Source organism: Salmo salar, chromosome 08 (assembly GCF_965601325.2).
Source record: "Salmo salar chromosome 08, fSalSal1, whole genome shotgun sequence".
NCBI lineage: Eukaryota > Metazoa > Chordata > Actinopteri > Salmoniformes > Salmonidae > Salmo > Salmo salar.
In genome coordinates, this window is record NC_138298.1 from 17,264,703 (window position 1) to 17,291,015 (window position 26,313).

Sequence of the window (26,313 nt, forward strand, 5' to 3'; positions counted from 1 at the left end):
CACATGCAGCTGTCTCTCTCAATGGGGGGGGGGGGGGGGGGGGGGGGGGGAGTGTCCTACTTGTTTGTATGTACTGACATGCATGTGTAACTGATAGATGCACACGCACACATGTTCATAAAAACGTATGTAAATTGTTAAGTCTTTTGTCTGTAATGTCTTCTTCCTTATGTGTCGGACACCAGTGAGACTAGCCGTTGCCATTGGCATCGGCTAATGGGGATCCTAATAAATCAAATCAAATATGCTTCCAAGCCGAACTGAAATCTTATCAGAAACATGTTGGGTCGATTTCAAAGGTTTCTATTTCCTTACAACCGGTCAAATGGAAATTTTGCACAGAACATATTTGGGATTTTGCATTTTCTCCCTGGTCCCTAAATGAAAGAAGCAGAATTGCCAGTGAAAAATTCACCCATTGAAACATTAATTCAATCATTTATGACATTCTGTTGAGCAAGGGTTTATTTCGTCTTCTAGGGCAACATATCAAAATCAAATGTTATAGGTCTCATACACATTTTTAGCAGATGTTATTGTGGGTGTAGCGAAATTATTGTAATATAATAACAGGAGACAAGCTACATGTATACAATTATATATTGACTAACAAATAGCCTACCAAAATGTCGGAAATGACAAGCAGAAACATATCTAAATTAGGCAGCAACAAAATAATCATGCGGCCTCTGTCAAAAAATCGTTCCGCCATATTTGACAGTAGCCTACTGCAGATTTTCTATATTTGCGGGTGAGGGTCGGGTGCAGGACTCAGATGTTCACTTTATCACGTATAGTCGGGCGTTTGCAGATAAGTTATTAGCAATTGCGGGTGAACAAAAAACTGACCCGCACATGACTGGCGAGCATACAGTTTTCATTTAACCACACCCTTTGAGCTATGACGCCAACCAATAACGTCGTTTCTCTTCAGTGTAAACGGAAGTGAACAGTGACCAAGAACAATTTCCACATTAGCGTTTTTATTTTTACGTTTATTGACACCATGGAAATCAAAATATGACAAATTTAACCGCACAGCATCACATACTTAGCCCATGTAGTCTTTAATTCTCGTTGGATAGAGGATTTGGTTGATAGATGTTATCTAGCTAGCTGCTAACTTTGGCTAACAATGGCTAACTGTTTGGTTTTTCACACTCAAATAGCCTCCATCATGGAGGTGCTAGCAAATGCAGCCGTGGCAGACATTTGTAAACTCGTAGACGACGACTATGCAGTGTTTCGTTTGGAAATAACTCAAAGCCAGAAAGAAAACAGGGCATTGCGGAGGAAACTACAGCTACTGGAACTGAAGGTGGCACGGGAGCGCGTCCCCGCCAGTCGTCCCAGCAGTGTCAAGATCCTCGACCGACACAGAAACATAGCAAGAGGTACATTTCCCGGAAGGCAGAGGCAGCGCAGCCTGTCGATGTTCATATGGTTTAGTGCCTGTTCCCCTCTGCACGTGTTCATATGTGTTACCCAGAATTGGGTCTTGGTCAGTTTTTGAATAGTGTGCAGTAATTCCTCTAATTACTTATCTTGCGCAAAGACGCATCATATTCTAACCAGATTCTTGATTAACTGCATTTCCTATTATTTACTCAATGAAAACAATGTGATACGTGGAACACAACATATCAATAATAGTATTTTAAGAAGTTATGAGAAGTGTTACCTTACATCCTTTACAAATCTTGTCAAAACTGCCAATAGTTTACAATATACCACTGAGCATTGACAGTAGCTAACCATCCACCTCTTCTCCCCCAATCACTCTCTCAGGTGAAGGACATCTCACTGGAGGCCACAGGAGTTTTTTGAAGCCAGCAGGACAAAATACATGGAGAGGTGACCAACCAATCACTGTTGATGAGGGGAGTGGAACCTCAACCCAGCATGTTATCGTGATAGAGGTTAGTGTAATAGTGTTGCATTAAAAATGAGTTACTTTGTAAATAAAATTGCAGTAAGGCTCCCCTCAGCGATTAATTTGCTTACATGATCATCCTTATTTATCTGCCATAGGGGAGCTTGTGAGACTTCCCTACGACATTGTTATCGAATTCTTAAGAGCCAGTAGCAAACTGCTCGCCCACAGGACGCCATACACATGGTCTGCGGTTGTGAGGCTGGTTGGACATACTGCCAAATTCTCTAAAACAACATTGGAGGTGGCTTATGGTAGAGAAATGAACCTTCAATTATCTGGCAACAGCTCTGGTGGACATTCCTGTAGTCAGTATACCAATTGCATGCTCCCTCAAACATCTGTGGCATTGTGTTGTGTGACAAAACTGCACATTTTAGAGTGGCCTTTTTATTGTCCGCAGCACAAGGTGAACATGTGCAATGACTCCTGTCATGTGGATGGATTATTTTGGCAAAGCAGAAATGCTCACTAACAGAGATGTAAACACATTTGTGCACATTTGAGAGAGAGATGTTTTTTGTGTGTATGGAAAATGTCTGGGATCTTTTATTTCAGCTCATGAAACATTGGTCCAACACTTTACATGTTGCTTTTATATTTTTGTACAGTGTAGCTAAAATTGTCCGTGATGAGATTCAAAATCGCAACCCTTGGTTTGTTTTTGCATTAAGTAACCATCTGTCTTCAGTACACTCAAAACAACCTAATTATTGTAAATTCTATTCAGTCAAATAAGTCACATGTAGCAAATAAGGCATAACATTTGTTAACCAAATTCGACACTCACTGAACTCCATATAAAACTACAGTGAGCAAAAAACAGATTTTGGGCCCAGTTATCCCTTTGAGACATCTCTCTAATTGTACACGCATTATGTTTGCTGTTTGTAAGTGTGGGATATGGGGTTATAGAATAGTTCATTTTAACATTCATACAGACAAACTTTTTTATAAACAATAGAAGCTATTTGGACATTACCATGTTAATCTGAGCCTTGCTGTTGGAAAACCACTACAGTGCCTGACTTTTGGCTTTGGCAGATGCACCTCCAGACTTCACTCCTCGACTTTCGTCTAGTGGGTTCCTTACCGCTCAAACAAGCCCATTGTTGTACACCATGAAAGTTGTACTTTATTGTTTTATAGGTTAATACTTTGCATCGTAAAATTCATAAAATGCGGTCATATAAGACATCAAAATGTATGTGTTTCCGAGTGAACAGGTTTTTGTCCTGTGAGGCTGCTGAGTTGTAGTTCAAATTAGACTAACTTTCGCCAATGTGTCTTAAGCGTCAAATGTTTTCAGGTATGATCAAATGAAAACACTAATATCATTTGTGTTACGCACGCCTCTAGTAAGAGGGAACGCAACACCCTGCTACAACTCAACTCTCCGTGGTGTGAAAGAGGTATGGACTGTAGGTGTGAGTAAGGATGACAAAAAGGCAGAGAACACCGTTTACAGGGAATTTATTCCTTCACACGGTAAGTTTGGGGAAAAGGGGCTGGACGGAACCAAAGCAAAGAAAGTAAATATCAAAGCCCCCTCTCCTACCTTACCTGCCTACCCACTACTTAACTAGTACCACCTGGTGCACTAACCAAAACACAGGGGATGGTCCGCCCAGGTCTTTCCTAGTGTGCATAGACAATAAATTACTACGGGTATATGTATGCCCGCGGGCCTCTTGCCTAAGCACTCCCTAGGTCCCTTCCCCTTCCCCCCCGGGAACAAAGGAAACAGAATAACAAACAATTTCACAACAAAACTGAGAAAACACTAACCCAGGACATTAAAGAAAACTCTCTCTGAGCACCAAACACAGAACGTAACAATAAGCTTTCTCAGCAACAACTAATTAAGTACATACCAAATCTCTGTCTGAGAAACAACCAACATATATCCCTCTGCCATCAACCTTCTCTCTCAGCAATTATCTCTCTGAAATCATCTCCCTCTGAGCAACAGAACACTGGCTTATAAAGCTTTAGCTGGGGTTGGTAATTGGAGACAGCTGCGTCCTGACAAGGGGGCGGGGTCAGCTCTCCAATCAGCAATGGGGGCCGACCAATCAGCTGCTTGGAGAACTTCAGGAAGCCATTACCTGAAACACACTCACAAATACACAAACTACAACACAGAAACTGGGGAACGTAACAATTTGCCAGCCCCAGTCTGCTAACTGCTAGCTTGTTTAGCCCCGGCCTACTAACTGTTAGCATCGGCCTGCTAACTGTCTGAATCGCCGTGTCCCCAGTCAGCCCAACAACTCACTGGACCCATATGTTCACTTGGCTATGCATGCCTCTCTCTAATATCGATATGCCTCGTCCATTACTGTCCTAGTTAGTGATTACTGTCTTATTTCACTGTAGAGCCTCTAGCTCTGCTCAATATGTCTTAACCAACCATGTTGTTCCACCTCCTACATATGCGATGACATCACGATGTCAAGTTTTCATAACAATCGGTAATCGGTATTTTTGGACACCGATTTGCCGATTTTAATTTATTTTAATTTTATTTATTTAAAAAATGTTTACACCTTTATTTAACTAGGCAAGTCAGTTAAGAACACATTCTTATTTTCAATGACGGCCTAGGAACGGTGGGTTAACTGCCTTGTTCAGGGGCAGAACGACAGATTTTTACCTTGTCAGCTTGGGGATTCAATCTTGCAACCTTACGGTTAACTAGTCCAACGCTCTAACCACCTGCTTTACATTGCACTCCATGAGGAGCCTGCCTGTTACGCGAATGTAGTAAGAAGCCAAGGTAAGTTGCTAGCTAGCATTAAACTTATCTTATAAAAACAATCAATCAATCAATCAGTCATAATCACTAGTTAACTACACATGGTTGATGATATTACTAGTTTATCTAGCCTGTCCTGCATTGCATATAATCGATGTGGTGCGCTTTCGTGAAAAAGGACTGTCTTTGCTCCAACATGTACCTAACCATAAACATCAATGCCTTTCTTAAAATCAATACACAGAAGTATATATTTTTAAACCTGCATATTTAGCTAAAAGAAATCCAGGTTAGCAGGCAATATTAACCAGGTGAAATTGTGTCACTTCTCTTGCGTTCATTGCACGCAGAGTCAGGGTATATGCAACAGTTTGGGCCGCCTGGCTCGTTGCAAACTTAATTGCCAGAATTTTACGTAATGATGACATAACATTGAAGGTTGTGCAATGTAACAGGAATATTTAGACTTAGGGATGCCGCCCGTTAGATAAAATACGGAACGGTTCCGTATTTCACTGAAAGAAAAAACGTTTTGTTTTTGAGATGATAGTTTCCGGATTTGACCATATTAATGACCTAAGGCTCGTATTTCTGTGTGTTTATTATATTATAATTAAGTCTATGATTTGATAGAGCAGTCTGACTGAGTGGTGGTAGGCCCAGCAGGCTCGTAAGCATTCATTCAAACAGCACTTTCGTGCGTTTTGCCAGCGGCTCTAAGCAATGCTTCAAGCATTGCGCTGTTTATGACTTCAAGCCTATCAACTCCCAAGATTAGGCTGGTGTAACCGATGTGAAATGGCTAGCTAGTTAGCGGGGTGCGCGCTAATAGCGTTTCCAACGTCACTCGCTCTGAGACTTGGAGTAGTTGTTCCCCTTGCTCTGCATGGGTAACGCTGCTTCGAAGGTGTCTGTTGTCGATGTGTTCCTGGTTCGAGCCCAGGTAGGAGCGAGGAGAGGGACGGAAGCTATACTGTTACACTGGCAATGCTAAAGTGCCTATAAGAACATCCAATAGTCAAAGGTATATGAAATACAAATCGTATAGAGAGAAATAGTCCTATAATTCCTATTATAACTACAACCTAAAACTTCTTACCTGGGAATATTGAAGACTCATGTTAAAAGGAACCACCAGCTTTCATATGTTCTCATGTTCTGAGCAAGGCACTTAAACGTTAGCTTTCTTACATGGCACATATTGCACTTTTACTTTCTTCTCCAACACTTTGTTTTTGCATTATTTAAACCAAATTGAACATGTTTCATTATTTATTTGAGGCTAAATTGATTTTGTTGATGTATTATATTAAGTTAAAATAAGTGTTCATTCAGTATTGTTGTAATTGTCATTATTACAAACAAAAATTTTTTTTTTTTTAAAACGTCCGATTAATCGGTATCGCCTTTTTTTGGTCCTCCAATTATCGGTATCGGCGTTGAAAAATCAATCAGTCGACCTCTACTACAGACTATATCTCTCTCATCATTACTCAATGCCTAGGTTTACCTCCAATGTACTCACATCCTACCTTACCTTTGTCTGTACACTATGCCTTGAATCTATGCTATCGTGCCCAGAAACCTGCTCCTTTTACTCTCTGTTCCGAACGTGCTAAACGGCCAGTTCGTATAGCCTTTAGCCGTACACTTATTCTACTTCTCCTCTGTTCCTCTGGTGATGTGGAGGTTAATCCAGGTCCTGCAGTGCCTAGCTCCACTCCCACTCCCCAGGTGCTCTTATTTGTTGACTTCTGTAACCGTAAAAGCCTTGGTTTCATGCATGTTAACATTAGAAGCCTCCTCCCTAAGTTTGTTTTACTCACTGCTTTAGCACACTCTGCCAACCCGGATGTCTTAGCCGTGTCTGAATCCTGGCTTAGGAAAACCACCAAAAACCCTGAAATCTCCATCGCTAACTATAACATTTTCCGCCAAGATAGAACTGCCAAAGGGGGCGGTGTTGCAATCTACTGCAAAGATAGCCTGCAGAGTTCTGTATTACTATCCAAGTCTGTACCCAAACAATTCGAGCTTCTACTTCTAAAAATTCACCTTTCCAGAAACAAGTCTCTCACTGTTGCCGCTTGCTATAGACCTCCCTCTGCCCCCAGCTGTGCCCTCAATACCATATGTGAATTGATTGCCCCCATCTATCTTCTGAGCTCATGCTACTAGGTGACCTAAACTGGGACATGCTTAACACCCCAGTCATCCTACAATCTAAGCTTGATGCCCTCAATCTCACACAAATGATCAATGAACCTACCAGGTACAACCCCAAATCTGTAAGCACGGGCACCCTCATAAATGTCATCCTAACTAACTCGCCCTCCAAATACACCTCTGCTGTTGTCAATCAAGATCTCAGCGATCACTGCCTCATTGCCTGCATCCGTAATGGGTCTGCGACCAAACGACCACCCCTCATCACTGTCAAACGCTCCCTAAAACAGTTCTGTGAGCAGGCCTTTCTAATCGACCTGGCCGGGGTATCCTGGAATGACATTGACCTCATCTCGTCAGTAGATGATGCCTGGCTATTCTTTAAAAGTGCCTTCCTCACCATCTTAAATAAGCATGCCCCACTCCAAAAATTTAGAACTAGGAATAGATAGAGTCCTTGGTTCACTCCAGACCTGTCTGCCCTTGACCAGCACAAAAACATCCTGTGGCGTTCTGCATTAGCATCGAATAGCCCCCATGATATGCAACTTTTCAGGGAAGTTAGGAACAAATATACACAGGCAGTTAGAAAACCTAAGGCTATCTTTTTCAAACAGAAATTTGCATCCTGTAGTACTAACTCAAAAAAGTTCTGTGACACTGTAAAGTCCATGGAGAATAAGAGCACCTCCTCCCAGCTGCCCACTGCTCTGAGGCTAGGAAACACTGTTACCACCGATAAATCCACTGTAATTGAGAATTTCAATAAGCATTTCTCTACGGCTGGCCATCCTTTCCACCTGGCTACCCCTACCCCGGTCAACTGGCCGGCACCCTCCACAGCAACCTGCCAATGCCCCCACCATTTCTCCTTCACCCAAATCCAGATAGCTGATGTTCTGAAAGAGCTGCAAAATCTGGACCCATACAAATCAGCCGGGCTAGACAATCTGGTCCCTCTCTTTCTAAAATGATCTGCCGAAATTGTTGCTACCTCTTTCGTATCGTCTGAGATTCCCAAAGATTGGAAAGCTGCCGCGGTCACCCCCCTCTTCAAAGGGGGTGACACTCTAGGCCCAAACTGCTACAGACCTATATCTATCCTACCCTGCCTTTCTAAGGTCTTCGAAAGCCAAGTTAACAAACAGATTACCGACCATTTCGAATCCCACCGTACCTTCTCCGCTATGCAATCTGGTTTCAGAGCTGGTCATGGGTGCACCTCAGCCACGCTCAAGGTCCTAAACGACATCATAACCGCCATCGATAAGAGACATTACTGTGCAGCCGTATTCATCGACCTGGCCAAGGCTTTCGACTCTGTCAATCACCACATTCTTATTGGCAGACTCGACATCCTTGGTTTCTCAAATGATTGCCTCGCCTGGTTTACCAACTACTTCTCTGATAGAGTTAGGTGTGTGAAATTGGAGGGCCTGTTGTCCGGACCTCTGGCAGTCTCTATGGGTGTGCCACAGGGTTCAATTCTCGGGCCGACTCTCTTCTCTGTATACATCAATGATGTTGCTCTTGCTGCTGGTGATTCTCTGATCCACCTCTACGCAGACGACACCATTCTGTATACTTCTGGCCCCTCTTTGGACACTGTTAACTAATCTCCAGACGAGCTTCAATGCCATACAACTCTCATTCCGTGGCCTCCAACTGCTCTTAAACGCAAGTAAAACTAAATGCATGCTATTCAATCGATCACTGCCCGCAACTGCTCGCTCGTCCAGCATCACTACTCTGGACGGTTCTGACTTAGAATACGTGGACAACTACAAATACCTGGGTGTCTGGTTAGACTGTAAATCCTCCTTCCAGACTCACATTAAGCATCTCCAATCCAAAATGAAATCTAGAATCGGTTTCCAATATCGCAACAAAGCATCCTTCACTCATGCTGCCAAACATACCCTCGTAAAACTGACCATCCTACTGATCCTCGACTTCGGTGATGTCATCTATAAAATAGCCTTCAACACTCTACTCAACAAACTGGATGCAGTCTATCACAGTGCCATACGTTTTGTCACCAAAGCCCCATACACTACCCACCATTACGTCCTGTACGCTCTCGTTGGTTGGCCCTCGCTTCATACTGGTCGCCAAACCCACTGGCTACAGGTTATCTAAAAGTCTCTGCTAGGTAAGGCCCTGCCTTATCTCAGCTCACTGGTCACCATAGCAGCACCCACCTGTAGCACGCGCTCCAGCAGGTATATCTCACTGGTCACCCCCAAAGCCAATTCCTCCTTTGGTCGTCTTTCCTTACAGTTCTCTGCTGCCAATGACTGGAACGAACTGCAAAAATCTCTGAAGCTGGAGACTCATATCTCCCTCACTAGCTTTAAGCACCAGCTGTCAGAGCAGCTCACAGATCACTGCACCTGTACATAGCCCATCTGTAAACAGCACATCTGTCTACCTACCTCATCCCCAAACTGTAATTATATATTTATCTTGCTCCTTTGCACCCCAGTATCTCTACTTGCACATTCATCTTCTGCACATCTACCATTCCAGTGTTTAATTGCTATATTGTAATTACTTCTCCACCATGGCCTATTTATTGCCATAACTTACCTCATTTGCACTCACTGTATATAGACTTTTTGTTTTCTTTTGTTCTACTGTATTATTGACTGTATGTTTTCTTTATTCCATGTGTAACTCTGTGTTGTTGTATGTGTCGAATTGCTATGCTTTATCTTGGCCAGGTCGCAGTTGCAAATGAGAACTTGTTCTCAACTAGCCTACCTAGTGAAATAAAAAATATATATATTTTATGACTGTGTCATGAATTTGATGATATAAGGTTGAAGCCCATGCAAAAACCGTATGGGACTGGAAACAGGAAGTAGGCAGGACTTTCATAATAACCTCCTCTCTTGTGTCAGTCTGCAGATGCAGAGGCTGCAGGTCCTGGAGTCAAACAGGAGAGGTCTGAAGGAGAGGATGACCCACGGCACAGCAGAGCCATCCAGACTGGAGCAGCTGGAGCGCCCCCTGTAGCCATGGAGGACCCCACCACCACCCCAGTGCAGCCCAGGACCCGACACAGCATCACGGAGGTCAGTGGAACGCCGAACACCGTCCTCAAGTCAGAGACAGATACAGAGACTTTAACGGTGCTGGAGCAACTGGGCTGTCCTCCTGCTCCTCGCTCAGAGTATTTACTTCACGGTAACCTGAGCCCGAGGATGGTTCTGTCCCATCGGGACTCAGGTGACGCGCTACAGACTGGCAATGATCTGTCCTGTTCATATGCTACAGAGATGATACCTGGTGACATGCCTGTGGGCTTAGATACACAGACTAATCCAATGAGAGGGAACTGGAACCGGTACAGTAGTAGTGTATACTCTGAAGGGTGCCTGGATAAGAAAGGGGCGGGTCTGGTCGAAGATGAGGTGACTGTGAAAGTGGAGGGCGACACTCCTCTGATATATAATCCAGACGAAACTCACTTAGGAGAACGACACTCGCAGGGCAACAACAGTGACTTCTTAGACTACAGGAAAAGTTTAGAGACAAATCTAAATGTCGCGACCCACTCCCCTTTACATGTGTTCAGGGAATGCGACCCAGTGTCCACGTCGATGGAGCCTTCTGATTCACACAGCCACGTCCTTTTTGATCAGGTATTGAACTCAGATGACAGGGCGAGAGCCCAGGTTCAGGGAGGGGGCGCAACATCAGGCAATAGTAAAGAGAAACCGTTCCTCTGCATGTTCTGTAACAAAGGCTTCAGCTGCCTCCAGAAGGTGGAGATTCACCAGAGGGTCCACACAGGGGAGAAACCATTCAACTGTACCCAGTGTCATATGCGCTTCGCTGAGGCTGGCAACCTGAAGAGGCATCAGAGGGTCCACACAGGGGAGAAACCGTTCGTCTGCCACCTTTGCCAGGCCAGTTTCTCACACTCGTTCAACCTGAAGAGGCACCAGAGGGTCCACACAGGGGAGAACTCTACAGCGGCCCCCAGTGTGAGAAGAGGTTCTCCCACCAGCACCAGCTGAAAATGCACTAGAAGGTCCACACGGGAGAGAGGCCCTTTGCCTGTACGCACTGCGGGAAGAGGTTCTCAGAGAAGAGAGACCTCAGGATAAACCAGCAGAAAAAACATTCAACTGGATAGCTGCTGACATTTAGATCAAACCCTGCATTAAAGACAAAGTTTAATTTTCATTGTTGTCAGCAGAAAGTATCCACAGATGCATCTGGAATAACGAGAGTGACAGATTTCAATGTTCAATATTTCTGGGTAGAATATTGCATCCAGATATTGTGTGATATATATATATATATACTACATACATACATACATACATACATACATACATACATACATACAGTTGAAGTCGGAAGTTTATATACACTTAGGTTGGAGTTATTAAAACTCGTTTTTCAACCACTCCACAAATTTCTTGTTAACAAACTATAGTTTTGGCAAGTCGGATAGGACATCTACTTTGTGCATGACACAAGAAAGTTTTCCAACAATTGTTTACAGACAGATTATTTAACTTATAATTCATTGTATCACAATTCCAGTGGGTCAGAAGTTTACAAAAGCTTGGAAAATTCCAAAAATGTCATGGCTTGAGAAGCTTCTGTTAGGCTAATTGACATCATTTGAATCAATTGGAGGTGTACCTGTGGATGTATTTCAAGGCCTACCTTCAAACTCAGTGCCTCTTTGCTTGACATCATGGGAAAATCAAAAGAAATCAGCCAAGACCTCAGAAAAAAAATTGTAGACCTCCACAAGTCTGGTTCATCCTTGGGAGCAATTTCCAAATGCCTGAAGGTACCAGGTTCATCTGTACAAACAATAGTACGCAAGTATAAACACCATGGGACCACGCAGCCTTCATACCGCTCAGGAAGGAGACGTGTTCTGTCTCCTAGAGATGAACGTACTTTAGTGCGAAAAGTGCAAATCATTGCCAGAACAACAGCAAAGGACCTTGTGAAGATGCTGGAGGAAACGGGTACAATAGTATCAATATCCACAGTAAAAGGAGTCCTCTATCAACATAACCTGAAAGGCCGCTCAGCAAGGAAGAAGCCACTGCTTCAAAACCGCCATAAAAAAGCCAGACTACGGTTTGCAACTGAACATGGGGACAAAGATCGTACTTTTTGTAGAAATGTCCTCTGGTCTGATGAAACAAAAATAGAACTGTTTGGCCATAATGACCATCGTTATGTTTGGAGGCAAAAGGGGGAGGCTTGGAAGCCGAAGAACACCATCCCAACCGTAAAGCACGGGGGTGGCAGCATCATGTTGTGGGGGTGCTTTGCTGGTGCACTTCACAAAATAGATGGCATCATGAGGCAGGAAAATTATGTGGCTATATTGAAACAACATCTCAAGACATCAGTTAGGAAGTTAAAGCTTGGTCGCAAATGGGTCTTCCAAATGGACAATGACCCCAAGCATACTTCCAAAGTTGATTCAAAATGGCTTAAGGACAACAAAGTCAAGGTATTAGAGTGGCCATCACAAAGCCCTGACCTCAATCCTATAGAAAATGTGTGGGCAGAACTGAAAAAGCATGTGTGAGCAAGAAGGCCTACAAACCTGACTCAGTTACACCAGCTCTGTCAGGAGGAATGGGCCAAAATTACCCCAACTTATTGTGGGAAGCTTGTGGAAGGCTACCTGAAACGTTTGACCCAAGTTAAACAATTTAAAGGCAATGCTACCAAATACGAATTGAGTGTATGTAAACTTCTGACCCACTGGGAATGTGATGAAAATAAAAGCTGAAATAATTCATTCTCTCTACTATTATTCTGACATTTCACATTCTTAAAATGAAGTGGTAATCCTAACTGACCTAAGACAGGGAATTTTTACTAGGATTAAATGTCAGGAATTGTTAAAAACTGAGTTTAAAGGTATTTGGCTAAGGTGTATGTAAACTTCTGACTTCAACTGTATATCCAGGTGAAAGCTATGATCCCTTGTTATTATCACTTGTTAAATCCACTTCAGTTAGTGTCGATGAAGGGGAGGAGACAGGTTAAAGAAGGTTTTTTAAGCCTTGAGACAAGTGAGGCATGGATTATGCATGTCTGCCATTCAGAGGGTGAATGGGCAAGACAATAGATTTAAATGCCTTTGAACGGGGTTCGGTAGTAGGTGCCAGGCGCACAGGTTTGAGTGTGTCAAGAACTGCAACGCTGCTGGGTTTTTCACACACAACAATTTCCCGTGTGTATCAAGAATGGTCCACCACCCAAAGGACATCCAGCCAACTTGACAGAACTTCGGGAAGCCTTGGAGTCAACATGGACCAGCATCCCTGCGGCACTCTTTCAACACCTTGTGGAGTCCAAGCCCTGACGAATTGAGGCTGTTCTGAGGGTGGGGCAGGGGGGTGCAACTCTGTATTAGAAAGATGTTCCTAATGTTTTGTACACTACATGTATATGCCTAAAAAGTCTTGTTACATAGTGTTTGTACAGTGTAGCCTATATGATGTTCACATTTCATTACTTCCGTTCAACTACTTACTTTTAAAAATAACTTTTAATGAGAAAATGAATGTAGTTTAAGTGATTTTTTTTTTTTTTGACACATGCATGTGTGGTTTTCATGTGGTGTATTTTAAAACTTTGTTTAATAAAGACAAAATGGGACTTTTCATTCTAAGACTTTCATTGAGACTCTCTTTAGTATACATCACATCTGATCTCACACTATTCTGCATACATCCAACAGCGCTTTATAACCAATATACACTAAATATACCTACACATACACACACACACTAACAAACACCTACTGTGCACGTCAAAATAGTTTAGTCAGGTTTGTCTGACTTTTGACTTATCATAGCTGACTTATATTTACCTACATCATATTTATGTCCACCATGATGGGTTTAACAACAATGAAGTCATTATGTAACTACAGTACAGGAATCAAACGTAGTGTGGATGGGTAAACACTAAGTTTAAAGTGTGTTTATTATCTGTGTACGTACCTGAGGGAGTGTATGTCTGTATCACCTGTCTCTTCCAGGAGGGACTAGAGGTGCTGCTAGTAAAGGAGGAGAGTCTGGGGAACCCTGAGGGGACCATGGTCATGGAGGACAACCAGACTACACCTCCTCCTGAACCCACAGAGGAACCAGCTGAGCAACACAGGACCACACACAGTCTCACTGGGGTGAGCCCACTGTGAACTACTGTCTGTATGGTTTTAGGTCAGGGCCTGTATCCACAAAGTCTCCCCATAGCAAGGTGCTCATATCAGATTTCTTGATCCAACATCCTCTCACTCTGTATCTCTTACAGTCAGTAGACATGGAGGATGAGAAGCCTGATCTGCTGCTAGTCAAAGAGGAGACAATAGAAGACGGACCAAAGAGCATTGATCTGCTGAGTGGACCTAAGATGGGGGAGCAAGGTAAGGGTGAAATACATATAGCACATTGTCTTCCGACAGGTGGTGTCACTCCTACAAGACGCTAGCTCCTCATTGTACTGGTTTCAATCCAAGTACCAATCTCATTTAGCAAACTCCAGAAGGTGCTCTGGTCAGTTGACAGGAAAATAGAGCTCTTTGGCCATGCACACCAGTGGTGGGTTTGGTGTCGAAGCATATGGTGGTGGATCTTTGATGTTATGGGGGTATTTAGCTTCCTTTGGTCCTGGGGCCCTTGTTAACGGCATCATGAACTTTACCCGGTAGCAGGACATTTTAGCCAAAAACCTTGTTGCCTCTGCCAGGAGGGTGAAACTAGTCCGCAAGTGGATCTTCCAGCAAGACAATAACCCCAAGCACACATGAAAATCCACAAAGAAATGGTTAATTGACCACAAAAATCCACATTTTGCAAAGGCCATTTCAGTCTCCGGACTTCAACCCCATTGAAAACCTGTGGTTTGAAGAGGACAGTCCATAAGCACAAACAAAGGATATCAAGGATCTGGGAGGATTCTGTATGTAGAAATGGTGTAAGATTCCTCCCAATGTGTTCTCCAACTCATAAAACATTTTTGAAAAAGTCTCTGTGTTGTTATCCTCGCAAAGGGTGTGTGCTGGAGTATTGAAAACAGGGGTGCCAATAACTTTGACACCCATCTTTGAGATGTATTTTTATTATTTGTTAAACAAATCTCTGACCAATTGTGTTATTATAATATAATCTGAGCATACAATATCTCAGTATTTGAATTATTTATTGTATACAGTCTTTTATGCTCATCTTTATCAAGGATGTCAATAATTTGAGGTGACTGTACATATTAGAACATAATATTGGATGTTCACCAATAAACAAAATGTAATTCAAGGTTTATAACATCAGAAAAACAATAGTATAGCAACGGACGTTTGGTTCATTACGTAGGCCGGTCAAAATTTTGAAAGTTCTACCAACAGCCCTAGCAACGGAAGCTAGAACTCATCGAATCCCATTGTGATGCTGGGGGACACTATTTGGCATGACATGTTCACCCATACAATTATTCTTTCTTTCATGGTTTAATAAAATATGTCAATTCAATAATGATTTACAGCAGAAAAACAATAGTCCACTCCCTATGTCTCTACCATATATGGTTCAAATGTTAGATGATTTACTCAGAGAATTTAGCAAAATTAGAGTGAATAGAATGCCAGCACGGACATGGTCAAAAAGTGGTCACTGCTAATAGATATACCTCAATGTGAATAGTGATGCGCCTGGCTATTCTTTTTTCTTCATTCATAAAATGAAATCAATACAACTTATGTTTACATACAAAAACACATTATAATGTATGAACTTCACCAGGTAATTGACTTAAGTACATTTTTTTAACCTCTTCCTGCAGGTGATTGGCTGGAGGCTAACAGAGAAGACTGGGTGGCCATCTTGGATTCCCAGACTCAGACGGGTGCAGCCAAGGGCCCAGGTGACAACATCCCTGAGCAGGCCAGGACCAGAGGTGACATAGTGGAGGTCAGTGGATGGGACAGCGTCCTCAACTCTGGGCTGGGGAACAACACTGTTAACCACAACCAGAAACAGACAGTGGAACACAAAACAACATCCGAACTTAGTCTCCATGACAACAGACTGGCTGAGACCAAGGCGAGGTGTAGATTTGGTCCACAGGGACAGAGAGGTGTCCATATGCAGCGGGAGAGAATAGAAACAGACTCTGTTAACGATACTCCATCCTGCTCCTATAGTTGTGATTCAGAGAGACTGATGGAGCCTCAGGTTAACCCCCTAACAGATTCTGCCTTCAGCCTGCCTTCTATAGGATCTATCAACTGGAACATGAACGCTGTGACAACACAGACACTCCCTGGCCTTCATCCTCCTCACACTCTCCTAATGTTAAACCAGACCTCAGACAATGCCAGTGCCTCAACACTAAATGGCTACACAAGTCCATTGACAAATGATAGTATTAGGATTAATACTGTCAGTCGATCTGGTGGCAAAGAGAAGCGCTTCCCGTGTTCATTCTGTGGGAAAGCCTTCAGTTTCCCAAAACAGGTGCAGATCCACCAGAGGGTCCACACAGGGGTAAAACCCTTCAGCTGTACCCAGTGTCACATGTGCTTCGCTCAGACTGGTGACCTGAAGAGGCATCAGAGGGTCCACACAGGGGAGAAACCCTACAGCTGCCCCCAGTGTGAGAAGAGGTTCTCCCGCAAGCACCAGCTGAATAGGCACCTGAATGTCCACACGGGAGAGAGACCATTCGCCTGTACACACTGCAGGAAGAGGTTCTCAGAGAGGAGCTACCTCAGGATACACCAGCAGAAAGACCATTCCACTCTATGACATAGAAAGGAACCGTATCACTCAATACCTTCTGAGGTTTAGATCAAACCCAGCATTAAAGAGAAAGAATAATTGTCATTCTTGTCAGCAGAAAAGATCCACAGATGCATTTGGAATAGCGAGAGTAGCAGATTTCAAGGTTGAATATTCCTGGGTAGAATATTGCATCCAGACATTGTGTAATATACACTGAGTGCACAAAACATTAAGAATACCTTCCTAATATTTAGTGTCACCCCACCTTTTTGCCCTCAGAACAGCCTCAATTCGTCGGGGCATTGACTCTACAAGGTGTCGAAAGTGGAAGCTGGCCCATATTGACTCCAATGCTTCCCACAGTTGTGTCAAATTGTCTGGATGTCCTTTGGCTGGTGGACCATTCTTGATACATACGGGAAACTGTTGGGTGTGAAAAACCCACTAATCTACACTGATTGAAGTGGATTTAACAAGTGACAACAATAAGAGATCATATCTTTCACCTGGTCAGTCTATGTCATGGAAAGAACAGGTGTTCATAATTGTACACTCACTGTATAAGGCATTTATACAATGAACAAAAATATAAACGCTACATGCAACAATTCCAAAGATTTTACTGAGTTACAGAAATCAGTCAATTGAAATAAATGAATTAGGCCCTAATCTATGGATTTCACATGACTGGGCAGGGGTGCAGCCATGGGTGGGCCTTGGAAGGCATAGGCCCACCCACTTGGAAGCCAAGTTTGTTGTTCAGTGTATATATGATGTTCACAAATGCCTGTTACGTTACATCCATTCAACTACTTTATTTTTTTCCCCAAGACACTTTTAATGAGAATTTTTTTATCCATGCAGATGTTTAGTTGATACATGTGTATTTGTAGTTTTCATATGGTGTATTTAACACTTCTTTATGTTTAATAAACACAAAATGGGACTTTTCATTCTAAGACTTTCATTGAGAAGCTCTTTAATATACACTGCTCAAAAAAATAAAGGGAACACTAAAATAACACATCCTAGATCTGAATGAATGAAATAATCTTATTAAATACTTTTTTCTTTACATAGTTGAATGTGCTGACAACAAAATGACACAAAAATAATCAATGGAAATCCAATTTATCAACCCATGGAGGTCTGGATTTGGAGTCACACTCAAAATTAAAGTGGAAAACTACACTACAGGCTGATCCAACTTTGATGTAATGTCCTTAAAACAAGTAAAAATGAGGCTCAGTAGTGTGTGTGGCCTCCACGTGCCTGTATGACCTCCCTACAATGCCTGGGCATGCTCCTGATGAGGTGGCGGATGGTCTCCTGAGGGATCTCCTCCCAGACCTGGACTAAAGCATCCGCCAACTCCTGGACAGTCTGTGGTGCAACGTGGTGTTGGTGGATGGAGCGAGACATGATGTCCCAGATGTGCTCAATTGGATTCAGGTCTGGGGAACGGGCGGACCAGTCCATAGCATCAATGCCTTCCTCTTGCAGGAACTGCTGACACACTCCAGCCACATGAGGTCTAGCATTGTCTTGCATTAGGAGGAACCCAGGGCCAACCGCACCAGCATATGGTCTCACAAGGGGTCTGAGGATCTCATCTCGGTAACTAATGGCAGTCAGGCTACCTCTGGTGAGCACATGGAGGGCTGTGCGGCTAACTAAAGAAATGCCACCCCACACCATGACTGACCCACCGCCAAACCAGTCATGCTGGAGGATGTTGCAGGCAGCAGAACGTTCTCCACGGCGTCTCCAGACTCTGTCACGTCTGTCACATGTGCTCAGTGTGAACCTGCTTTCATCTGTGAAGAGCACAGGGTACCAGTGGCAAATTTGCCAATCTTGGTGTTCACTGGCAAATGCCAAACGTCCTGCACGGTGTTGGGCTGTAAGCACAACCCCCACCTGTGGACGTCGGGCCCTCATACCACCCTCATGGAGTCTGTTTCTGACTGTTTGAGCAGACACATGCACATTTGTGGCCTGCTGGAGGTCATTTTGCAGGGCTCTGGCAGTGCTCCTCCTGCTCCTCCTTGCACAAAGGCGGAGGTAGCGGTCCTGCTGCTGGGATGTTGCCCTCCTACGGCCTCCTCCACATCTGATGTACAGGCCTGTCTCCTGGTAGCGCCTCCATGCTCTGGACACTACGCTGACAGACACAGCAAACCTTCTTGCCACAGCTCGCATTGACGTGCCATCCTGGATGAGCTGCACTACCTGAGCCACTTGTGTGGGTTGTAGACTCCCGTCTCATGCTACCACTAGAGTGAAAGCACCGCCAGCATTCAAAAGTGACCAAAACATCAGCCAGGAAGCATAGGATCTGAGAAGTGGTCTGTGGTCACCACCTGCAGAACCACTCCTTTATTGGGGGTGTCTTGCTAATTGCCTATAATTTCCACCTGTTGTCTATTCCATTTGCACAACAGCATGTGAAATTTATTGTCAATCAGTGTTGCTTCCTAAGTGGACAGTTTGATTTCACAGAAGTGTGATTGACTTGGAGTTACATTGTGTTGTTTAAGTGTTCCCTTTATTTTTTTGAGCAGTGTACATCACTTCTGATCTCACCCTATTCTACAGTCGTGGCCAAACGTTTTGAGAATGACACAAATATTCATTTTCACAAAGTCTGCTGCCTCAGTGTCTTTAGATATTTTTGTCAGATGTTACTAAGGAATACCGAAGTATAATTACAAGCATATCATAAGTGTGAAAGGCTTTTATTGACAATTACATGAAGTTGATGCAAAGAGTCAATATTTGCAGTGTTGACCCTTCTTTTTCAAGACCTCTGCAATCCGCCCATGGCATGCTGTCAATTAACTTCTGGGCCACATCCTGACTGATGGCAGCCCATTCTTGCATAATCAATGCCTGGAGTTTGTCATAATTTGTGGGTTTTTGTTTGTCCACCCGCCTCTTGAGGATTGACCACAAGTTCTCAATGGGATTAAGGTCTGGGGAGTTTCCTGGCCATGGACCCAAAATATCGATGTTTTGTTCCCCGAGCCACTTAGTTTTCACTTTTGCCTTATGGCAAGGTGCTCCATCATGCTGGAAAAGGCATTGTTCGTCACCAAACTGTTCCTGGATGGTTGGGAGAAGTTGATCTCGGAGGATGTGTTGGTACCATTCTTTATTCATGGCTGTGTTCTAAGGCAAAATTGTGAGTGAGCCCACTCCCTTGGCTGAGAAGCAACCCCACACATGAATGGTCTCAGGATGCTTTACTGTTGGCATGACACAGGACTGATGGTAGCGCTCACCTTGTCTTCTCCGGACAAGCATTTTTCCAGATGCCCCAAACAATCGGAAAGGGGATTCATCAGAGAAAATGACTTGACCCCAGTCCTCAGCAGTCCAATCCCTGTACCTTTTGCAGAATATCAGTCTGTCCCTGATGTTTTTCCTGGAGAGAAGTGGCTTCTTTGCTGCCCTTCTTGACACCAGGTCATCCTCCAAAAGTATTTGCCTCACTGTGCATGCAGATGCACTCACACCTGCCTGCTGCCATTCCTGCGCAAGCTCTGTACTGGTGGTGCCCTGATCCCGCAGCTGAATCAACTTTAGGAGATGGTCCTGGTTCTTGCTGGACTTTCTTGGGCGCCCTGAAGCCTTCTTTACAACAATTGAACCGCTCTCCTTGAAGTTCTTGATGATCTGATAAATGGTTGATTTAGGTGCAATCTAACTGGCAGCAATATCCTTGCCTGTGAAGCCCTTTTTGTGCAAAGCAATTATGACAGCACGTGTTTCCTTGCAGGTAACCATGTTTGACAGAGGAAGAACAATGATTCCAAGCACCACCCTCCTTTTGAAGCTTCCAGTCTGTTATTCGAACTCAATCAGCATGACAGAGTGATCTCCAGCCTTGTCCTCGTCAACACTCACACCTGTGTTAACGAGAGAATCACTAACATGATGTCAGCTGGCCCTTTTGTGGCAGGGCTGAAATGCAGTGCAAATGTTTTTGGGGGATTCAGTTCATTTGCATGGCAAAGAGGGACTTTGCAATGAATTGCAATTCATCTGATCACTCTTCATAACATTCTGGAGTATATGCAAATTGCCATCATACAAACTGAAGCAGCAGACTTTGTGAAAATTAATATTTGTGTCATTCTTAAAACTTTTGGCCACAACTGTACATACACCCAACAGCGCTTTATAACCAATATACACTTACTAAATATACCTACACATACCCACACACTAACAAACACATACTGTACACGTCAAAATAGTTTAGTCAGGCTTGTCTGTCTTTTGACTCATCATAGCCGACTCATATTTATCCAAAACATCCTATTAATGTCCACCATGATGGGGTTCACAACAATTAAGTCATTCTGTAACTACAGTATAGGACTCAAACATAGTGGGGAAAGGTAAACACTCAATGTTGAAAGTGTGTTTATTATCTGTGTGTACGTACCTGAGGGAGTATGTCTGTGTAATTTCTATCACCTCTCTCTTCCAAGCGGAGGAGGGTCCAGAGGTGCTGCTGGTGAAGGGGGGGGGGGGGGGGGTCGGGGGGTTCCCCTGAGGGAACCATGGTCATGGAGGACAACCAGACTACACCACCTCCTGAACCCACAGAGGAACCAGCTGAGCAGCACAGGGCCACACAGTCTCACTGGGGTAAGCCCACTGTAAACTACTGTCTGAATGGTATTAGATCAGGCTTCACATCCACAATGCCTCTCTGACTAGGAGTACTGATCTAGGACCTTGTCATTTGAAACAGGCTTGTAAATACATGTGTTTAGAGAGACAGTAAACCTGGGATAGATAAAGCACAGTTGCATATTTGCCTTAGAGGGGATGTAGATGGAATAAAGTAATTATATATTACTCTGTTCTTGCTAAGACACTGCTCTTTCTAAACAAGTCTGCACTGAGCTTGAAAGATACTGATCACGAATAGATTTGATATGTAACGTAATACGCTTTACCGTGTTTCAAAAAACAGCGCGCACAACCTTTTCATTTAGCCACACCCTTTGAGCCAAGACACCAACCAATAAGATCCTTTCTCTTCAGTGTTAACGGAAACAATTACCACGTTAGCGCGTTTATTGTTGTTATTTAAACGTTTATTAACACCATGTTGGAACACAAAATATGACAAATTTAACAGCATCACATACTTACCCCATGTAGACCGGACTTGGTTGATCGATGTTATCTAGGTAACGCTTGGTAGCTAGCTGCTAACAATCATGGCTAACTGTAATTGTATGGTTTATCACACTCAAATCGCCTCCACGAATGCAGTCGTGGCAGATATCTGTAAACTCGTAGACGACTATGTCGTGTTCAATTTTGGACATTTCTCAAAGACAGATTTTTGTTTTTGAAGGAGGCGGAGGCTGCGTCGCCTTTCATATATAGCTCATTGCCTGTCGCCCCGTTCTCCTCTGTACATGTCTTTAGATGTGTTTCTTAGAATTACGTGTTGGTCAGTTTTTGGATAAAAAGTTATAATTCCCCTGATTACTTTGCTATCTTGCGCAAAGACACTATCATATTCTAACTAGATTCTTGATTTACTGATTTTACAATTATTTAGTCAAGATGCATGGAACACAATACATTGATCAATAAACAGTATATCAAGAAATTGAGAAGTATTACCTTACATACTCGCCAATTCTAGACAGTGTAAATAAATATACAGCTGAGCTCTGACAGTAGCTAACCTAACCACCTCTTTTCCCTCAATCACTCAGGTGAAGGACATCTCACTGGAGGCCACAGCATCTCTGTGAAGCCAGCGGGACACAATACATGGAGAGATGACCAACCAATCACTGTTGATGAGGGGATGTGGAACCTCAACACAGCACTTTACCATGATAGAGGTTAGTGTAATAGTGTTGCATTAAAAATTACAGTTACTTTGTAAATAAAATGCGACAAATTTATTTTAGAAAGACTCCCCTCAGGTATTAACTTGCCTACATGTAAGTCCTAATTTATCTGCCATAGCCACCAGAGAGTCAACAAAAAAAGGTTTTGAAATGTTTATATTTTTTGGGGTGAACAAAAATATGTTACAAAGAAACAAATGTGATCAAATATTTGTAAAGATTTGTTGTATTATATTTACACTGTAGTGGCCATTAGGACTCAGTTAGTAGTAAATATGAACAGAGGCCTTTTATTAACAAGCTCTTATTTAATCTGGAAAAAACATGCATACTCACCAAACTATTCCTGAGATATTTAACTATTAGAAACAATTTGATTATAATTGCACACACTTACCATAAAATGTGCCAGTTGTGATGGTAGCCATTTTCAAGAACCACGTGATATCATTGAAATGCCCAGAATGTCCTCTCAAATGTACAACAGGACCTGACACAGTGGCATGTATGGCCTTAATTAGAGATACGGATCAAAAAGGAATGTCCATTAGAGAGGGCAAATGAATTGCTGAGTCTCAGGAGGATAGGGGAGCTTGTGAGACTTCCCTATGACGTTGTTATTCAACTCATGTACCGGAAATAACCGCCTCTCTTCTTGTCTCAGTCTGCAAATGCAGTGGCTGCAGGTCCTGGAGGATCGTCTCTGGTCAAGCAGAAGAGGACTGAAGGAGAGGAGGACCCACGACACAGCAGAGACATCCAGACTGGAGCAGCGTCTGGAGTGCCCCCCTGTAGCCATGGAGGACCTCGCCTCGCAGCCCAGAACTCAACACAGCATCACGGCGGTCAGAGGAATGCCGAACACCGTCCTTAAGTCAGAGACAGACACCAAAAGTTTAACTGTAACACAAAGGCTCTTACACACAGCATCAGACCCAGAGAGACTGGGGCTGAGGACACTGGGCTGTCCTTGCTCAGAGTATTTACCGGTATGTCACCAGAGGATGGTTCATTCCCTTGGAGATGGTGAAACGTTACACACTGGTGTTGATGATCTGTCTTGTTCTTACAATACAGAGATGGAACCTGTCAACATGCCCTTGGGTTTAGAGACACAGACTAATCCAATGAGAGGGGACTGGAACCGGTACAGTAGTAGTGTATACTCTGAAGGGTGCCTAGATAAGAAAGTGGAGGGTCTCATCGTAGATAAAGTTACTGTGAAAGTGAAGGGCGACGTTCCTCCCACATGGAATGCAGATAGTCACCTAGGAGACAGACACTTAGATTACGGGGAAAGCTTAGAGACAAATCCAAATGTCGCGACCCACCCCCCTTTACACATGTTCATGGATCATGACCCAGTGTGCACGTCCATGGGGCCTTCCAATTCACACGGCCGTGTCCTTTTCGATCAGGTATTAAACTCAAATGACACAACTAGAGCCCAGGCTCAGGAAGGGGGAGCAACATCAGGCAATAGTAAAGAGAAACGGTTCCTCTGCATGTTCTGTAACAAAGGCTTCAGCTGCCTTCAGCTGTACCCAGTGTCACATGCGCCTCGACCAGGCTGGTGACCTGAAGAAGCACCGGAGGGTCCACACAGGGGAGAAATTGTTCGGCTGCCACCTGTGCCGGGCCAGTTTCTCACACTCGTCCAACCTGAAGAGGCACCTGAAAGTCCACACAGGAGAGGCGCTGTACAGACTGCGGAAAGAGGTTCTCAAAGCTACCTCAGGATACAGCAGTAGAAAAAGTATTCCACTCAATAACATAGAAAGTATTCATTCCACTCGATAGCTTCTGACATTTACATCAAACCCTGCATTAAAGACAATTTAGAATAACAAGAGTAACAGATTTCGGTGTTGAATATTCCTGGGTAGAATATTGCAACCAGACATGGTAGATATATAAGCCTAAAAAGTCTTATATATTGTGTTTGTACTGTGTAGGCTATATGATGTTCACAAATGCCTGTTTCATTACTTCTGTTCAACTACTCTATTTTTTTATCCAGTACACTTTTCAATGAGAAAATGAATGCAGTTTATTGAGTTCATGCAGATATTTTGTTGACACGTGAATGTGTGGTTTTCATAAAGTGTATTTAATACTTCTTTATGTTTAATAAACACATGGGAATTTTCATTGTAAGACTTTCATTGAGACTCTCTTTAGTATACATCACATCTGATCTCACCCTATTCTAAATATACCTACACACTAACAAACCTCTACTGTACACATCAAAATAGTTTAGTCAGGTTTGTCTTTTGATGAATTTTGACTTATCATAGCTGACTTATATTTACCCACAACATATTTATGTCCACCATGATGGATTTAACAACAATTAAGTAATTCTGTAACTACTGTATAGGACTCAAACACAGTGGGGAAGGATAAATGTTGAAAGTGTTTTATCTTTGTGTGCATGTAACACAGGAGGCTGGTGAGAGGACGACAGCTCCTAATAATGGCAGGAATGGAGTCAATGGAATGGTATCAACCACATGGATGTTTGATACCATTCCATTTATTCCATTGCAGCCATTACTATAGGCCTCCTCAATTAAGTTGCCACCAGCTGCCTCTGATGTGTACGTACCTGAGGGAGCGTATGTCTGTGTAATCTGTATCACCTGTCTCTTCCAGGAGGATGAGGGTCCAGAGGTGCTGCTGGTGAAGGAGGAGAGACGATTGTGAACGTAATAAAATGGTGGTCCAATAGTCCAGGATTATGAGGAAAAACATAAAGATCCACAATATTTATTCCACGGGACAAAACTAGGTCCAGAGTAGGACTGTGGCAGTGAGTAGGTCCGGGGACATGTTGGACAAAACCCAGAGTCGATGATGGTTCCGAAAGCCTTTTGAAGTCGGTCTATGGACTTTTCCATGTGAATATTAAAGTCACCAAAAATGTGAATATTATCTGCCATTGCTACAAGGTCCGATAGGAATTCAGGGAACTCGGTGAGGAACGCTGTATACGGCCCAGGAGGCCTGTAAACAGTAGCTATAAAAAGTGATTGAGTAGGCTGCATAGATTTCATGACTAGAAGATGAAAATGCAGTCCTTTTTTTTGTAAATTGAAATTTTCTATCATAAATGTTAGCAACACCTCCGCCTTTGCCGGATGCACGGGGGGTATGGTCACTAGTGTAACCAGGAGAAGAGTCCTCATTTAACACAGTAAATTCATCAGGCTTAAGCCATGTTTCAGTCAGGCCAATCACATGAAGATTCGTTCATTCATTGACTATAACTGCCTTGGAAGTGAGGGATCTAACATTAAGTAGTCCTATTGTGAGATGTTAGGTATCACAATCTCTTTCAATAATGGCAGGAATGGAGGAGGTTTTTATTCCAGTGAGATTACTAAAGCGAACACCGCCATGTATAGTTTTGCCCATCCTAGATCGAGGCACAGACACGGTCTCAATGGGGATAGCTGAGCTGACTCCACTGACTGCTAGTGGCAGACTCCACTAAGCTGGCAGGCTGGCTAACAGCGTGCTGCCTGGTCTGCATCCTATCTCATTGTGGAGCAAGAGGAGTTAGAGCCCTGTCTATGTTCATAGATAAGATGAGAGCACCCCCCAGCTAGGATGGAGTCTGTCACTCCTCAGCAGTCCAGGCTTGATCATTAGGGTGAGGCTCGGAAGCCTTCACCTCACCTGACGACCCAAGTTATTTCTCCTCACTTTTGTCAGGATCAATTTCAAATTCACTATCCGTGACTACTCAGGGTCTTCTGACGCATAACATGCATTTTT

General features: G+C 43.3%; 1 protein-coding gene across 1 annotated transcript; it reads left to right on the plus strand.

The window, feature by feature from the left end:
- The first annotated feature begins 805 nt into the window (after positions 1 to 805).
- On the plus strand, positions 806 to 24,687 carry LOC106610137 (uncharacterized). Its single transcript, XM_082978402.1, has 8 exons — positions 806 to 1,394; positions 1,789 to 1,919; positions 9,761 to 9,934; positions 13,900 to 14,046; positions 14,175 to 14,286; positions 15,699 to 21,298; positions 22,390 to 22,521; positions 23,195 to 24,687. The coding sequence occupies exons 1-6, from the start codon at positions 1,136 to 1,138 to the stop codon at positions 16,661 to 16,663; spliced, it is 1,788 nt and encodes a 595-aa protein (XP_082834528.1). The 5' UTR covers positions 806 to 1,135; the 3' UTR covers positions 16,664 to 21,298; positions 22,390 to 22,521; positions 23,195 to 24,687.
- Positions 24,688 to 26,313: the final 1,626 nt, after the last annotated feature.

Bases quoted from the DNA above. Each gene is read 5' to 3' on its own strand.
- LOC106610137 (XM_082978402.1), top strand. From the start codon at position 1,136: ATGGCTAACTGTTTGGTTTTTCACACTCAAATAGCCTCCATCATGGAG. The intron at 1,920-9,760 runs GTTAGTGTAATA...CTCTTGTGTCAG, and splicing joins AGCATGTTATCGTGATAGAG to TCTGCAGATGCAGAGGCTGC. The intron at 9,935-13,899 runs GTCAGTGGAACG...TGTCTCTTCCAG, and splicing joins CCCGACACAGCATCACGGAG to GAGGGACTAGAGGTGCTGCT.